Source organism: Pseudochaenichthys georgianus, chromosome 16 (genome assembly GCF_902827115.2).
Source record: "Pseudochaenichthys georgianus chromosome 16, fPseGeo1.2, whole genome shotgun sequence".
NCBI classification, from domain to species: Eukaryota; Metazoa; Chordata; class Actinopteri; order Perciformes; family Channichthyidae; genus Pseudochaenichthys; species Pseudochaenichthys georgianus.
This window is the reverse complement of record NC_047518.2, coordinates 35,270,728-35,286,008: the sequence shown is the minus strand read 5'-3', so window position 1 is coordinate 35,286,008 and position 15,281 is coordinate 35,270,728. Positions and strand designations below refer to the sequence as shown.

Sequence of the window (15,281 nt, the reverse complement as noted above, 5' to 3'; positions counted from 1 at the left end):
TGTGTATAAATTCATGTCAGGAATGTGTTAAGAGGCAAAATGTAGTCATCCAAAGCCAAATTGAATTCACAAAATGTTCAACAGTAAAAAAGAGAAACAAGGTTTGTCATTGCGGCTTATAAAATGTCCGAAAAAATTTATAGATCATCAAAATCTCTTTTGTCACCTGTTACAGTTTTAGGCGAGACCATCCTGATTGAGTTCAACTTAGGCCAACAGAGAAGTCTCTTGCTTGGGGAGAAATGGACATTTTCATTTCTACAGTTCAGTTTGGCAAACTTCTGATTAGGATGTGTAATGTATTCAACAGCTTGTCAGCTACCCATGTTACTTGAAACACATACTTGCTTTTAGAAAACATCGCAGACAACATTTTAATCACAGAACTTTTATTTTTTTCAAAAGGGAGAAAAATCCACATTCTCAGGTGCAGAGTTGTGAGGAGGGAGAGGGCGGGGTGTGGAGAAAAGGGAGACAATGTGATAAGCAGGAGCCATTAAATATAGCTGCTGGAGGTTATACAGAATGATCGATACGCTTTTTTCTACAGCACCGGCAAGAGATTTGACACAGATCTGCTTCAGTCAGGATTTCCGGAAAGAGTATATGAACAAGAAAAAAGGTTCAAAAAAGAGGGTGGGCTTCATACATAGTTTCTCTTTCAGATTATTTTTACTTTTGGCCAGCAGCAATAGTTTTGAAGAAGAAATCATCAACATTTGGATTAAAAAAAAGATAAACCATGGCACCCGAACAGTTTGAGAGGGAGGGGGGGCGGTGTTTAGGTAATTAAAATGAAAATCAAGTCGAACGGTTGCAGCCATCTTGTGACACGAAGCTGGGATCTCATCATGGTGAATTCAGGAGACATCTGAAACACATCAAATGGATTGAAGCTGGAGTCAGACCCAATACAAATCTGATTATAATCGTTTTACTCTCAGCAAGAAATGTATACTTTAAGGGAGAAGGAAAGAGATGTTTAAGATACTCACAACTAGCAGTCCGGGCTCCGTATCTTCGCATGATCTGGTCTTGTGTGAATTTCACAAAAGATTCATATTGTTCTGAAAAGAGAAGATAAAAGGTGAGGGTTTGTGCTGTAGATTCAAAGTTCGCCCTCAAGTATTTTTTTGAATATCTTCCACTACACTGCATCACCACTAACAGGAAATTGCCAAATCTCTTCTTTGTTTGCTTTTGATGTGGGTAATAGCAAAACTGTGCATCACATCAAACATCTGGTAAGGCGTCTGAGTCTCAGCTTTCTAAACGTCTGTTCAGTCTCCTCTTGTTTGCAAAGATCCTATTCTGCATTTATCTGAATACAGCCAAACTCACAATATAGTCATTTCTAGTCGACAGTTTTCCATTTCGCAGCTCGTGACATAATCAACATAAATGCAAGCTTAATAACAGCTCTCCAGTTTGAATGCCTTAAGGTGGGGTAGGTAAGAATGGAGAAACCAGCTCGAGTGCGCTAGAATTTGAACGTACACAACCGAAAAAAATCTGCCCCTTCCTTCAGACTTCCTTACAGAGCCCCTCCTCCAACACACACGAACTTGACCAATGAGGGCACGAGATAAGTTTGTGCACGAAATGGAAGGCTGACAGGCAGGTAGGCCATCCAGTTACTTTAGCCAGCTCAGATGATTGGTCGTGCTTTTTACGGCGTCACAGCTTCCACAGATGACATTTTTTTAATGCATTTAATATATTCATTGCTATCGGGATGTTAAGAGCATTCCATGGAATATAACAAAGTGTTTCTGAAGTGAATTACCTACCCCACCTTTAATGTGTCACATTAAAAGCTAGAGGAAACAAGAGGATGGTCATTTAACCTCAGCCAACTGCCAAGCCGACATGTTGCAGTTTATAGACTCAACCTGTTAAGCCCTTTGTCTGTTTTTCAGGTCCAAGGCTCGAAAACGACATTCCCAGAACAAATGACCATAACTTCACTTCTAAAAAAGGGTAAATTAATAATCTTTTTTCTCAAAGCAATAATAAACCTGTGAGTTGGATGTAGAAGAGTCAGAATCAATATAGATTTTGTTTATTTTAAAGTAAATTCAGATTGAACATAGTAAAAAAAAAAAAATACTTGTAGTGTCCGTCCAAAAAAAAAAAAAAAAAATTACTTTTAGTGAAAACCATCCTTGAATGATGTCAGACTAAAAGCTTTAGGAATCCAAACTATAACATAATAAGTACCATGTATCAAGATTGATGCAAAACAAGTTAAATTTGACCTTTTTAGAGAGATTTAGAAGAAAGAAAAAACACTTCTGGGGTCATTTGGGTGCATTTTCCATATCTCTGGCCCCCCTCGGTCGATTTTGATGATCGACACCTATTTTTAACCGTTAGAGCCAATAGAATCGAGGAGAAGTTCCTAAAAATCCATCTAAACATTAATGAAACAAACAATGATGAATGAGTGATGCGCAACCAGAATGCCCCGGAACCGGAAGCTGCGATACACTCTGGTGGCTACCATTAGCAGCCAATAGGAAATCTCTGTTTTTGACATAAAAATGGAATGATGGATTATCAGTAATCATTTCAAAGTGACAGACACATTGGATTAACCTATGGATTAACCTTCAGCAGCGTTTTTATCGTGATGCGCCAAGCATTGTGGGGATTTTAAGACCGGAGTCTACACATGTGCAACCTCGACATTTCTCGCTACGAAGTACGCCGGGCTCGGTAGAATTCCACGTATGCTGGACTGTACATTGGAATAGTCATTCGGCGGGACTCGATGACGTAGTATGCTTGAAATAGTGGCTCTGGAGCAGCTTTACTCAACATTGAGAAACACCCACAGTTTTGTGAAAAAACTACCCGCAGGACCCGGATTAGGGTCCTCGGGCTTAACAGGTTAAAAAAAGAAGAAGCTCCGTTTATGGCTAAATTCATGTTAACTTAGAAGGGAAGGATCGCAGGTTGGCTTTGGCTGCTAAACAAAATGCTACAGACTTTATTGCCTCTTATTTACTGCCAATGCATCCTAAATAAAACTGTTTGATGGAACCATTGATGCCAGCACTGCTGAAGTTATCAGTTATGATAAATATACTCATACGGGAAGGAGAGGATGTTTCTCATAACACAATGACACTCAGTGGAAGTTACTGGGGTAACAAAGAATTGTGTTATAGTTCAGATTCCTATTTTATAAAGATAAATGTTCATTACCTGCAAGTTTTGTGTTAAGGATCTGTTCGTACTCCTCCCGGATCTTCTCCTCGTGGTCTTTAAGCAGCCTCTCACACAGGTAGCTCACCTGCTTCAGCGTAAACGAGGGCTGGTCCTTCCTTGAGGCACCTGAGAAACACAATCAGATCGGTTAAAAAAAAAAAAGAAGGCTGAATCACTCGCATCTCCGGCGCGGCAATAAGTCACAGAGACAGAAATGTCCTCTCTCCCGAAATAGGTGCTCAGCCAGCTACAAATTTAGAGCTTCGCTTTCAGTCATCCTTCACCTCTGCCAGTCGACAGGGTCATGCAGCACTAATGTGGGCCCTTTCTCTCCCCAAAGTCTCTGTCACAGTGCAACTGGAGCCAGCTTTAGCTAGGTGATCCTTTACCCAGTGGTCTTTGAGGTCTGCTGTGAGCCCTTTTAGACTTAACCGTTTGTAAATCAAAGACGAGGATGGCAGAGCAAGGATGAAGGTTTAATGGCCGTCTCAGAGACAGAAAGAGGCTGGGTTAGTAACAGTGCAGTCAGTGTGATCTATGAGAGCGTTCTGCAGAGCGGGGGGGAAGAACGAAGAGCCCAAAGCCCTGAGGCTCAGATTACATCTTGCAACACAAACTGCCAAAGTGTGCTAAAGGCATAAATCTGCACCACTGCTGCTGCAGCACAAATGTGTTTTCAGAGGAGTAAAAGGAAAAATCGATATAAATGTGAAGGATCCAATATGTTGCTTTTTTTCTTTATGACAGGCACATGTCAACTAAGGATGAGCTTAAACAAACAGTTGATCTGCAACAGTAAACACAAATGTCAGGAGACAGTGTAGCCATTTATGTATTGACTGATGCATATGTTTGGTAAATAAATAGATTGTAAAAAAAAAGCTATAAAGTGATACCTACAGGAACTGCCATTTTGAAAGAAATCTGTTTCAACCACCAATCATTTAATTAAAAATAACTTTTTCTCGGTTCAATCTTTGTTAAGTGAGAGTTTTACCCGGATGACATCTGGGGTTTTTAACAGGTTTGCAAGGAAAATGTTGCATTTCTTTATTTTGCTCTTCAAAATAACATAATATTAAAGTTATTCAATCACTTTTTAAACTTCCCATCATTTGAATTTGTTATCCTTTTAGATATGATAAAGCATGAATATAGTATTCATTTCAACAGGATATGAACAAACTCAGATGAGTGAGACATCCCCATTGCAGGAGTGGGTTGGATTTAGCACAAACAACTAGGGCTGCTCGATTATGGCAAAAATCATAATCTAGATTATTTGGGTCAATAATTGATATCACGATTATTAAAAACGATTACCATTTACTTTGAAAACATCCATTTATTGAAAAATGTGAACAGTATGTTTTTAACAGTTGATTACCCTGAACTTTGAGTATAATTCAACAAAAAAAACCCAAAAAAAGAAAAGAAAACCGTTTTATTTCGATTATGTTGTTTTCATAATCGTTGCAAGCCAAAAATCGTAAATTGCGATTAAAATACGATTAATTGAGCAGCCCTACAAACAACTATAAATCTTTCACAAACTCACATCTGGAATCACAATCCCTCTGCCCTTGTGCTTGTATTGATGAGCAGCCGTAGCCTGCCTCTTGAGATTTGAGTTGCTCATGCAGGTCCAGCCAAGGATCTTTTGGCAGGCCTTGCAGAATGAATGACCTCATCATTCGAAACCGTTACAAAGATTAGGCTCATAAAGGTTGTTTTTCCTGTCTCTTTTTTTTTAATGGTATTGTCTGAGTTGTCTGATACTTCTTGCTAACCAGAACAAAAAAAAGCAAACATGTTATTTAAATCCCCGAGTGGCAAAAAGTTCTTACTTGCATAAGAACAATATCGCTCCACATCTCTCAAAAAACCTGAACTGGTCTACACATCTACTAAGATGTTTTAGGCACTCTGTAGCAAAAGAGAGGACTTTCTATAATTGGACCACGATAAATAAACAGCCGCTCTGATAGAACGCACACATTTCGAAAAACAACAAATGCGCCCTTGAAACACTTTATTATTATTTCTCTTGTAATATTTTCAAGACATTCTTTTAAGTTTTACAGCTTGATGAAACCTTTTTATTTGACATCAGCCATTATAGATAATAAGGCCATCTGAGTGTGTGTGCTACTGCTTGTGGTTTGTTTTTAACTGTGCAATACAGTTCATTATTCAAAATGTTAGAGTTCCTTATTTTTATACTGAAACTTGCACTACTGTTCAAAAATAAATAACAACAAACCTGGAATTATGCACCTGGGACTTTTTTTTGTGCTTTTTCTTGTTGTACCGAACCCGTACCGAACCGTGACCCCCAAACCGAGGTACGTGCCGAACCGTGAATTCTGTGAACCGTTACACCCCTAGTGTCGGGCCAACAGTAAACGGTCCTACCTGGTGGGGAGCTGGGAGCGTTGAGGGAGGAGCTGGGGCTGGGGGCATCAGTGGAGCTGCAGGCCTCCGTCTGGTTGAAGGCCCCTTCCAGCTGCCGCCGCCTCTGGATCCGGCTGTACTCGTGACGGAGGTTCTGGAAGATCTGCTCTGTAGCGGGCAAAGAAAAACAAGGACACAAACGGTTTAAACTAGGACAGAGGACACCCAAAAAATTGGGGCAGCACACATGAATCAACCCTGTGGCAGTAATGCAGTGCTCCCAATGGGCTGCCAAGGCAAACGCAGTCACAACTTTCTTAAATTAGCTGCTTTGATTTCATTGAATGTCCATTGAAAAAAAAACTTTAAAATGGGGGGGGGGTTTTATATGTATGAGTGTGCTTGTGAGTTAAAAGTACAAAAAACAGCACCAACAGTATTTGTTATAGTTAAAAATGATTACAAAAGATCCCAGTTGTGGGTTATCCGTTGATGTTTTTATTTAGGAGTTAATTTTATCAAGTTAAACTGCTGCCAACATCTCTTGTCTCCTATAGCATTATACTTGCATGCCAACTAAATATGTTCTTATTCCTTTAAGTGTCCTATCTAATTAACACTAGTTCAATCTTTGTTGTAATCATTAGTTTAGTCTTTAATGTGTTGCATTTAAATACTACGCCTACCACAGCCACATTCATAAAATGTATTGCAACATTAATAAGGACTATTGTGGGAAGGCTTAATAAATCACGGTTCTCTTAAGATGAACTACAGCTCTGCTCAGTCTGTACAATCGCTAACGTAACATTCCAAAAAACAGGAAGTAGAGACATGACAGACTGACATTGATGACATACCTACTTCATTACAGCTGTGGCAAACACACACAAAACAGAGCTGACTAAAAGACACACCACCTGATCCTGTGACTATCACTTTCACTTCTCTTCCAAAACCGTTTCATGTTGTTGGCAGAATGTTAAGCTACAGCGGGTGAGAAAGACTTACGTTAGGCTGCGACATAAATCATTGTTTTTACTAGGCTGTAATAAAGAAAAAGCCTTGCATTCTTCTGAGGCCCGCTTTAGTGGTTAAATAGATGCTTGCGGTTTGGGTGGATACAAAATAAACTGATTTGTGTGGAAAGATCTGTGGATTACAAGACTGCAATGCAGACTATGGTAAATAGGATATTACTTGCCTTTCTACACGCCTAACCTGATTACCAGCGCTTCATGCCTAACTGAAAGGTGTTAAGTTCAGCTATGAAGGCCAACTGAATAGGTGCAGCCCTGGAAAAGCATGCAAGTTCATGTGATAATATAGACCAATTCCCTTTATCCTGTAAATAAAGTACTTAAAGGGTATGTAAGTTTGAGAAACCGGCTCGAGTGCGCTAGAATTTGAAAATACACGACCGGAGAAAATCTGCCACTTCCTTACAAAGCCCCTCCTCCAACACACACACGAACGCGCACATGACCAATGAGGGCACGAGATAAGTTTGTGCACAGATGGAAGGCTGACAGGCAGGTAGGCCATCCAGTTACTTTAGCCGGGCCGGCTCAGATGATTGGTCGTGTTTTTTACAGTACTACGGCTTCCACAGATGACATTTTGTTATGGATTTTCTGTCAAAGCACTTAAGATATTCATTGCTATCGGGATGTTAAGAGCATTCCATGGAATATAACAAAAAGTGTATCTCGAGCCGGTTTCTCAAACTTACCTACCCCACCTTTAAGAAGCCCATTTGCCATTATATGTAGGAAGCACAGAAAAGTATAATAACATAATGCTTTGCTATATCCTTTCTGAAACTTCAATCAACATATTTTTGGTAGAATGTTTTGATTAAGGAACGTAGTTAAGGATGGTGTTCTTTCCTCTGCCTGCATTGTCTGGGTGTTGCTGTCGTAATGATTTAATATACGCAAGCTCCAAGCTGTAAATAGGGACAGAGACTTGGAAATGGCACCTAAACCCAAATCAGGGATGCAAACTCATCAGGTATGAAAAAGGTGACAAGGATCCGAGCCCCCCGACCCCACAGAATATCGGCTTTAAAATTAAGAATAACAGATGATTTTAGCAGTCAGAACAACTAAAGCAGCAGTGTTAATAATAACAGAAACGCTAAAGAGACACATCTAATAGAAATATATAAAAACATTTATTTTAATTGTGTAGCAGTCAGTTTATAATTTTGGCAGCACTGTTGAGCATTTTGAAAATGTATTTTCATGCCTCTGTGCAAGGCTTAGTCTTTCTATCCGTGTTGCCACTGGTGTTAAGTAACTAAGTTCATAAACTGAAGTACTATACTTGGGTACAATTTTGAGATACTTGTACTTTATTTAAGTATTTCAATGTTTTGCTACTTTGTTCTTCTTCTCCTCTACAGTTCAGAGGTACATGGTGTACCTTTCCTCCACCACATGTATTTAATCCCTTTAGTTACTTCACAGATGTGGATGAATGATGTGAAATCTAATCAAGTGTTGAATCAGACTTTAGTTCCACCTGGAGTAAATCCACCAGCTACCCTGCAGTATACAAAGTCATTCAAACTAGCTGCACCTTTACCAGCTTTGAGAACACTTTCATGATCAATCATTATAAAACATATCATATATTATTCTGAAATGGACCAATCTGCACAATGACTACTTTTACTGTCGCTGCTTTCACTATATGTTGATGATAATACTTTTACTTGAGGAACATTTTGAATGCAGGACTTTTACTGTAACAGAGTATTCCTACACTCTGGTACTTCTACTTTTACTCAAGTACAAGATCTGAGTACTTCTACTTTTACTGTCGCTACTTTAACTATATTTTGATGATAATACTTTTGTACTTTTATTTGAGGAACATTTTGATTGCAGGATTGTTCCTACACTCTGGTACTTCTACTTTGACTCAAACCTGAGTACTTTTACTCAAGTACAATATTTGAGTATTTATACTTTTAAAGTACAAGATCTGAGTACAAGATCTGAGTACTTCTACTTTTACTCAAGAACAAGATCTGAGTACTTCTACTCAAGTACAAGATCTATACTTATACCACTTCTGTTTATAGCCTATGAAAAAAACTATTAGAAAACGAAGGCTAAGGCTAACGTTAGCAGATAGTGACAATGTATGCTAGCTCAACGATAATATTGCGACAGAAACACTTCAGTGCACATCACGCTCTGCCGGTCAGCCAGGGAGCTCTGCTCTGAACACCTGAACGGCCCGTTCTAACAGCGATCCAGTCTGTGCCACAGTGACACCGGACCACACAGTTAATATTAACGAACCCGTAGGTAATGTAGCTGCTGAAGCTAGACCATCATTGCGGCCGCAGATTACTCCGGGTCCCAGAATACAAAAACAGGTATAGAGTGGACGTTTAGAATATCAAAATAAACAAGTAATCCTGTTTAAGTCCTTTATTGTCTCAAATATGGATCCCTAAGAATGATGCTTATGCTGCAGCTGCTGTGACCGCTTCAACATGGTCACAGCCAGCACACAGGTCTAATAAGGTTAAAGTTCAAAAAAGAAAAACACCACGGCCTCAAATAGAGCTGATAACCAAATGTAGAGGAGGAACTTTATCTTATTGGGTTTATATACGTGTTGTGCCTCTATCTGGGGAACCATGCCTCATTTATCTTGGGTGGGGAGAGGGCTGTAAGCCATGTTGCTGCTTCCGGCTGCTCATCAATTAGCTTGTTTGGATGGTGAAGAGAGCAGGATCTTTTCTACAGGGCCAGTTTAAGAAAGCCATGTTATGTGGCCGTGCACTTTTGAACTGCTGCCTTCGCAGAGCTGCAGCCACCCCCCACTCGCGTTATGTGGCCTCTGAAACCTCCCATTAACAATACAGGACCCTAATCTGACAGGCTGTTTATTTAGCTACCACAGGGCTTTTCAGTGGTAATAAAGCCATGTCACTGCAGGGAGAACAACATTATTCCCAAAACACAAAGGAGCAGTAACAAGAACTGAAACAATAAGATTGACAGGAAACTGAACAATTTCAAATAAATAGAGAAAATACATCATTTTTTGAGTATTAATACAGCCAATTGCCATTATTCTTTATCTTTGGGTTATTGAATGCAACCATGGCAAAGCAATCAATGCAAAACAAGACTCAGGAAAATTGTGTTTCTGACTATATACAGACTCAACAATTAATTGAAAAGTAACCAACAGAAACAAATGTTGACGCTAGGGCTGCACGATTTGGGGAAATAATCTAATTGCGATTTTTCTGACAGATATTGCGATTGGCGATATTTGTTTTTAAGCAACCCAACAGAAGTTTATTGTAAAATGCGGCCATATCTCCGGCTAGGAAGGTCGTATCAACGTGCTCCCGTCTCTAGCACCCCCACAGCCCGAGCTACGAGTGAAAGAACTAAACTTACATGAAACTTCCATTGGGTTGCTTTAAAGTCAAGCTTCAGTTTAAGATTCACCCTGTAATAGATGTAGAACATGTGATGGAACATTACTAACCTGACTCAGACGGTTTGTTTCACCAAACCATCTAATGCTCCATTGGAAGCCATTTGGAAAAGTATTTCAAAAAGACTTGGCAAGTGATTGGATCAATCTGTCCATCACCTACCATCATGGGCCACTTCTGATTGGTTAACAATGACTGGTACATGTGGAGCACAGCACTTCTGATTGGTGTGGATGACTGACACACAAGAACAAAACATTTTATTTTTTTAAGCAAAAAAAAATTGCAGGCTTCGTGATTTGATAATTGCATCATTTCAAGTCGTGATTTCGATTTAAAATCGATTAAACGTTCAGCCCTCGTTGACACTATTGATACTTTAATAACAATGTATGATTGTATTGAATACCTGGCTAATACAATAAATGTATTTCTCATCGCAAAATACTATAAATGTATTTTTCATCCCAAAATACTATAAATGTATTTTTCATCCCAAAATACTATAAATGTATTTTTCATCCCAAAATACTATAAATGTATTTTTCATCCCAAAATACTATAGTTCTTTAGGTTGTCAGTTTCCCCAAATGGATTAAGCCCAATGACACAGATTTGGAATACTAAGGGACATTTTGTACGTGCACACAACACAGGCAGTTTGTCTTGTTTATTTTTGGCAGGGTTGCACATCTGTTTAACTCCGCTTACCAATGTCCTGTGGGAAACCCCACGTTTAAACAAGGAGATAAATAAAACCCAAACTCAATTTGGTTCTATACTTCCGTATAATTTTCTCATGTTGTATTTATTTGTATGGAACTACAGACAAGGGCTACTCTACGTCAACAATGAGGGATTAACCTGTGCAGGACATGAATGGTTCTACTTAGATAGCATTACTCCTGGCTACATCTGACTGACAAGTGAAACCCTTTCCTGCTGCATGTCACTTCCAGCTATGCCAACTACCAGTAGCTCAACTGTGGGCGTCGCTTGGCAACAATGACCCCTGCCACAACCAGGCAAAGCAATCAATCACAGAGACTTCCGGGAGCCAGGCGAACACAGTGGAGAAAGCCTCGGCTAAAAGGCTTAGGCTCAGTCCAAACAGTGAATACGACAGTTGATCGGCCAGATAGAATGGACATAGCAGTGGGAGAGAGAAAACAAAGCTGACTCATTTCATTTCACCCTCCACTGCTAAAGAATTGGGGGGGAGGTGGGTTTCGAATAACTGCCAGGAAGTAACTTGATGTATTATGGGTCAGTTGAAGTTGCCCTTCTGCTGGGAAGAATTGAAGAGTGACCCGGTTTCCAAACAGTATAAGTGCGAAATGACACTAACAAAAGACTATCAAAATGTTTAGGTTGAGTGCAGGATACATGACCAGTCTTGCAGGTTGAAGGTTTCAAGATGGAACTGTGACCTACACATTTTTTTCTTGTCAACCAGTCCAGCTTTTTAGATAACATCCTTTCCCATAAACACACCAGCCCCATCTGTCATCTGGGGGGAATGTTACCAAAGCACAAGCCCAGACTAGCAACACAAGAAGGAGGCAGTAGAGAATGTAGTGAATGATCCTATCTACATTATGAAATAATTACCTGAAGATACCTTGGCAGTCAGATCCCCGTCTTACCTGCACAGCACACACACAGCATTTCTCACCACAGGCAAACCTGACTAGCCGGAAAGCATGTGAGGGTAGAGACGGGTGGGAGGGATGACAGCTGACCTTTCGCTAAATACAAAACGGCTTTCAGTTGGCAAACCACAGCAGTAAGGCAGGCTGGTGGCACCAGTCCCACGAGGGGCCTTTTTCTGGGTGAAGGTGAGTATGATACTTGGTATCTGGACCTCACGTCTGCAGCAGAAAAATCTACATTACTTTAGCCTTGCAGCTGATGTGCCGTTTTCAGTTAGGCAGACAAACTCTGAAACAAACTCCCAAAGGCTTGTTGGATTCTAAAAGTGCAGGCCAAATTGGCAACGACAGAACAGACTACCTGGAAAATAATGATTCTTATTCATTTTATACTAATAATCATGGCTCCACTATGAATACCACCCTGTAAGGCACATGTGTCAAACTCAAGGCCCGTGGGCCAAATCAGGCCCTTGGTGGATTTAATTTCGGCCCGCAGGGTAATTTTTAATCACCATTAGATCTGGCCTGCCAGTATATTGCACGCACACCTTCACTCAATCCTGAGGGTTTCCTCAGCTCAGAGCCCAAACATTGATGAACTTTCACTCAAGATGAGATGCCAAGTATCTGGCTTGAACTAGCATCACAGAGCAGCACACTGAGTTTAAATGGATGTTTCCTTCTGCACTTTTTTTCTTGCGACAACAGGGCATGTTTGTTTTTTTCTTGGAGGGAAATAGTTTTTTTGAAGCTGTTGTTGGCCTGTGGAAAAATGTAATCATAACAAATGACTCAGATGGCTGCAGATAGAGCCATAAGAAATTAATGCAACTGATTATTTAATGTTGTTTTTATGGGCAATAATTTAAGCTCTGTTAGTTCCAGGTTTAATATGTGCAATAAGTTAACATCAATACGTTTTGCAATAAACATTGAACCAGTCCGGCCCTCGACTAGTACCGATTTTTTAATTTTGGCCCACTGTGTATTTGAGTTTGACACCCCTGCTGTAAGGGAACCACAAATCCCTGTTATTTGTGGTTCCCTTACAGCAGGGGTGTCAAACTCAAATATTAATAAACTCATTAATAATGTGTCTTCAGTTCACAATCATGCATCTGCCTTTCCAGAAAATAAACATCTCTCAAATGATCAATATAAATATTGTTCCACCCAGTATGAGAATCACACATCTCACCAGAGACTAAAATAAATGAATTGCACAGGAAGCCAGCTGTGACATAATCTCCATCAACACCTACATCTGTGCATGTGTTAATGCTCTCAGCAAACCTTCCCTGGCTTTTTTTATGAGCGATGTGTGCAACGATCTCGAGGGTCATCTTGCAATGATGTGCACCATGAAGCACATAGTTCTTATGGTGCAAAAACAGTAACAGACCATGATTTGGTCAACGTCTTGATAAATGACGCAGCAGGCACACAACTGGGGCAGTGATGTACCGTTTTAAATCATCTTTTTTCACAGTCGTGTTTCAGGTAACGTGTTATTCACCTCTGTAGTTGAATTGTACATAAAAAATGGAAACCTATGTCTTTGTCTTGGGAATTTGTAATCAATTGAAGCACATAATGACAATCTAAGAGTTAACAGCATGAATTAGCAAACCGTCTCCATCTTGTCCTTTCCCATTTAACAGCAGTGAAGTGATCAAATACAATCAAGGACATCCAGCAATTATTTATTAAAAAAAAATGCAATGAGGATAAGGATTGGGCCTCACTGCTATCAAACTGCCCGATGTGAGTGACTGGCACATTCAATAAGCCTCCCTGGATCGCAGTAGACACATCTCGTAATTAAGTTGTGTGCCCCGCACCCGTCCAACGCTCACAGCAGAGCTTTTCAAGTCAAAAGGGAGAGTAGACGACAGACATAAAGGAAATGAACAATGCCTTCCAGGCCTGGAGAGGGAGAGACATGGTTCTGGTGCATAATGGAAACCCCCACTTCAATGTAAGACAATTGTGGCACTAAAGCTAAGAAACATTACCCAGGCAGCTTCTAATTAGCAGCCTGCCATGATGTGCCTGCTGCTGTGATGCCATTTGTCTTCTCAGGAGAGCCAGCAGACTAGATTCTCACCCATGTGCTAAGTACAAGCATGATCTTTTGTTTAAAGCCCACCAGTTTTCAAATAATTGCATAATTGAATACGTTAATAGCCACAATAGAACATACAATAGATGTATATTGTACAGAGAGAGCTAAAAATTGCTTTTATTTAGCTGTATCCTATTTCCCATATGCTAGAAATAGTATTTGATTTAGCTATGCAGAGAACTTAGAAGCTAATAGGTTAATGGGCTACTCAATATTAGCGTATGTAAGCTAATTCAGTTAACTATGCAACAATATAATCAGATGAAGAGATGCCCGCGAAATTATATAGAGCTGACTCTACGTTTGTACATCCAGTGATTTATTATGATTTGTAAAATGATCTGTGTCGGTAACTTAGCGACGATGTTCCCCTTCCTGGCGTTAGCTTTAGCTAAGCTAACCTTTTAGCCTCCAACCCCCATTCTGATTCTCTCAACTAGCTAGCTATCCATTCCACTCCACCCAAACCCCCTCCCCCATGACACCCACCCTGAAAAGCAGGAAAAACGTCAAATCAGGTTTAATTGTTTACCTGGAGTGAGCCTGTGTTCGCCTCCCATGGTCGGAGGCGACATCGAATGCGATGGGTTGTCGACTGGGGGACGGAGGTTGCATCTTTGCGGGGACGGAGTGCCAACAGTCCCCGGTAGTGGATTGCACCTTCTCCGCTTGGGAGACTGGGGACTGAGGAGGGCCTCAAACTCCATCGACCTCTTTAACGTTGCTCCACAAGCCATGTTTGCTAAAGTAAACTGGAAATATAAGCTGGAGAAAAACGACCCGCAAAAACTGGGGTCTAACGGTCGTTGTTAGTACGTTAAACGTTGCTCGGATTTCTCGAACCTTTCTTCCTCTCCACAACAACGGATTTCTTCTCTGAGAAGAAGTAAGCCAACTGCCGAGCCTGCCTGCTGAAATTGTAAAACGTCACAATGGCAGACCGTACCATTAGTGGAAAGAGGGGGGTTCTTACGTATTTACACATTATTATATTGAATATTTCACTGGTTTAAATTGTAGTTTTTATTCAAACGTACTTCTTAACGCTGTATATAATACAATATTCAAATTAACTGTGATTATGTTTTCATTATTTTCCTTGTTTATGTTACGATCTCTGACGCCCAACCCTTGTGTTGTTGTTAATTGCTTTCCGTTGAACTCAAGCTGAAGGTTCACGAGACGTCTGGCGGTGGCGGTCAGGTAAATCAGGTAGATTTCAAATGAACTCCAAAGTAATGTTATACTCCTTCAACTGAAAGCACATTTATTTATTTTATTTTGCCGTCTATCAACAACTACCAGGACTTTAATTTTGTATTCATGCCAATTTAAAACAACGATGTTTCATTAAAGGGTGCAGTTACCAACCTATTGCCTATTTTGGAGCCTTTATTTTGATCCACTGTAAAAATGCAGT

The 15,281-nt window shown here is 40.1% G+C and overlaps 1 protein-coding gene across 1 annotated transcript; it reads right to left on the bottom strand.

The window, feature by feature from the left end:
* Positions 1-372: 372 nt before the first annotated feature.
* akirin1 (akirin 1) lies at positions 373-14,767 on the bottom strand. Its single transcript, XM_034103171.2, has 5 exons — positions 14,394-14,767; positions 5,629-5,775; positions 3,211-3,339; positions 996-1,067; positions 373-871 (listed from the first exon to the last, which is right to left on the bottom strand). Exons 1-5 carry the CDS (start codon positions 14,596-14,598, stop codon positions 861-863), a joined length of 564 nt encoding a protein of 187 aa, XP_033959062.1. The 5' UTR covers positions 14,599-14,767; the 3' UTR covers positions 373-860.
* Between the last annotated feature and the right edge of the window lie 514 nt (positions 14,768-15,281).

Bases quoted from the DNA above. Each gene is read 5' to 3' on its own strand.
- akirin1 (XM_034103171.2), bottom strand. From the start codon at position 14,598: ATGGCTTGTGGAGCAACGTTAAAGAGGTCGATGGAGTTTGAGGCCCTC. The intron at 5,776-14,393 runs GTAAACAATTAA...TGCCCGCTACAG, and splicing joins CGAACACAGGCTCACTCCAG to AGCAGATCTTCCAGAACCTC. The intron at 1,068-3,210 runs GTAATGAACATT...TTCTCTTTTCAG, and splicing joins CCTTAACACAAAACTTGCAG to AACAATATGAATCTTTTGTG.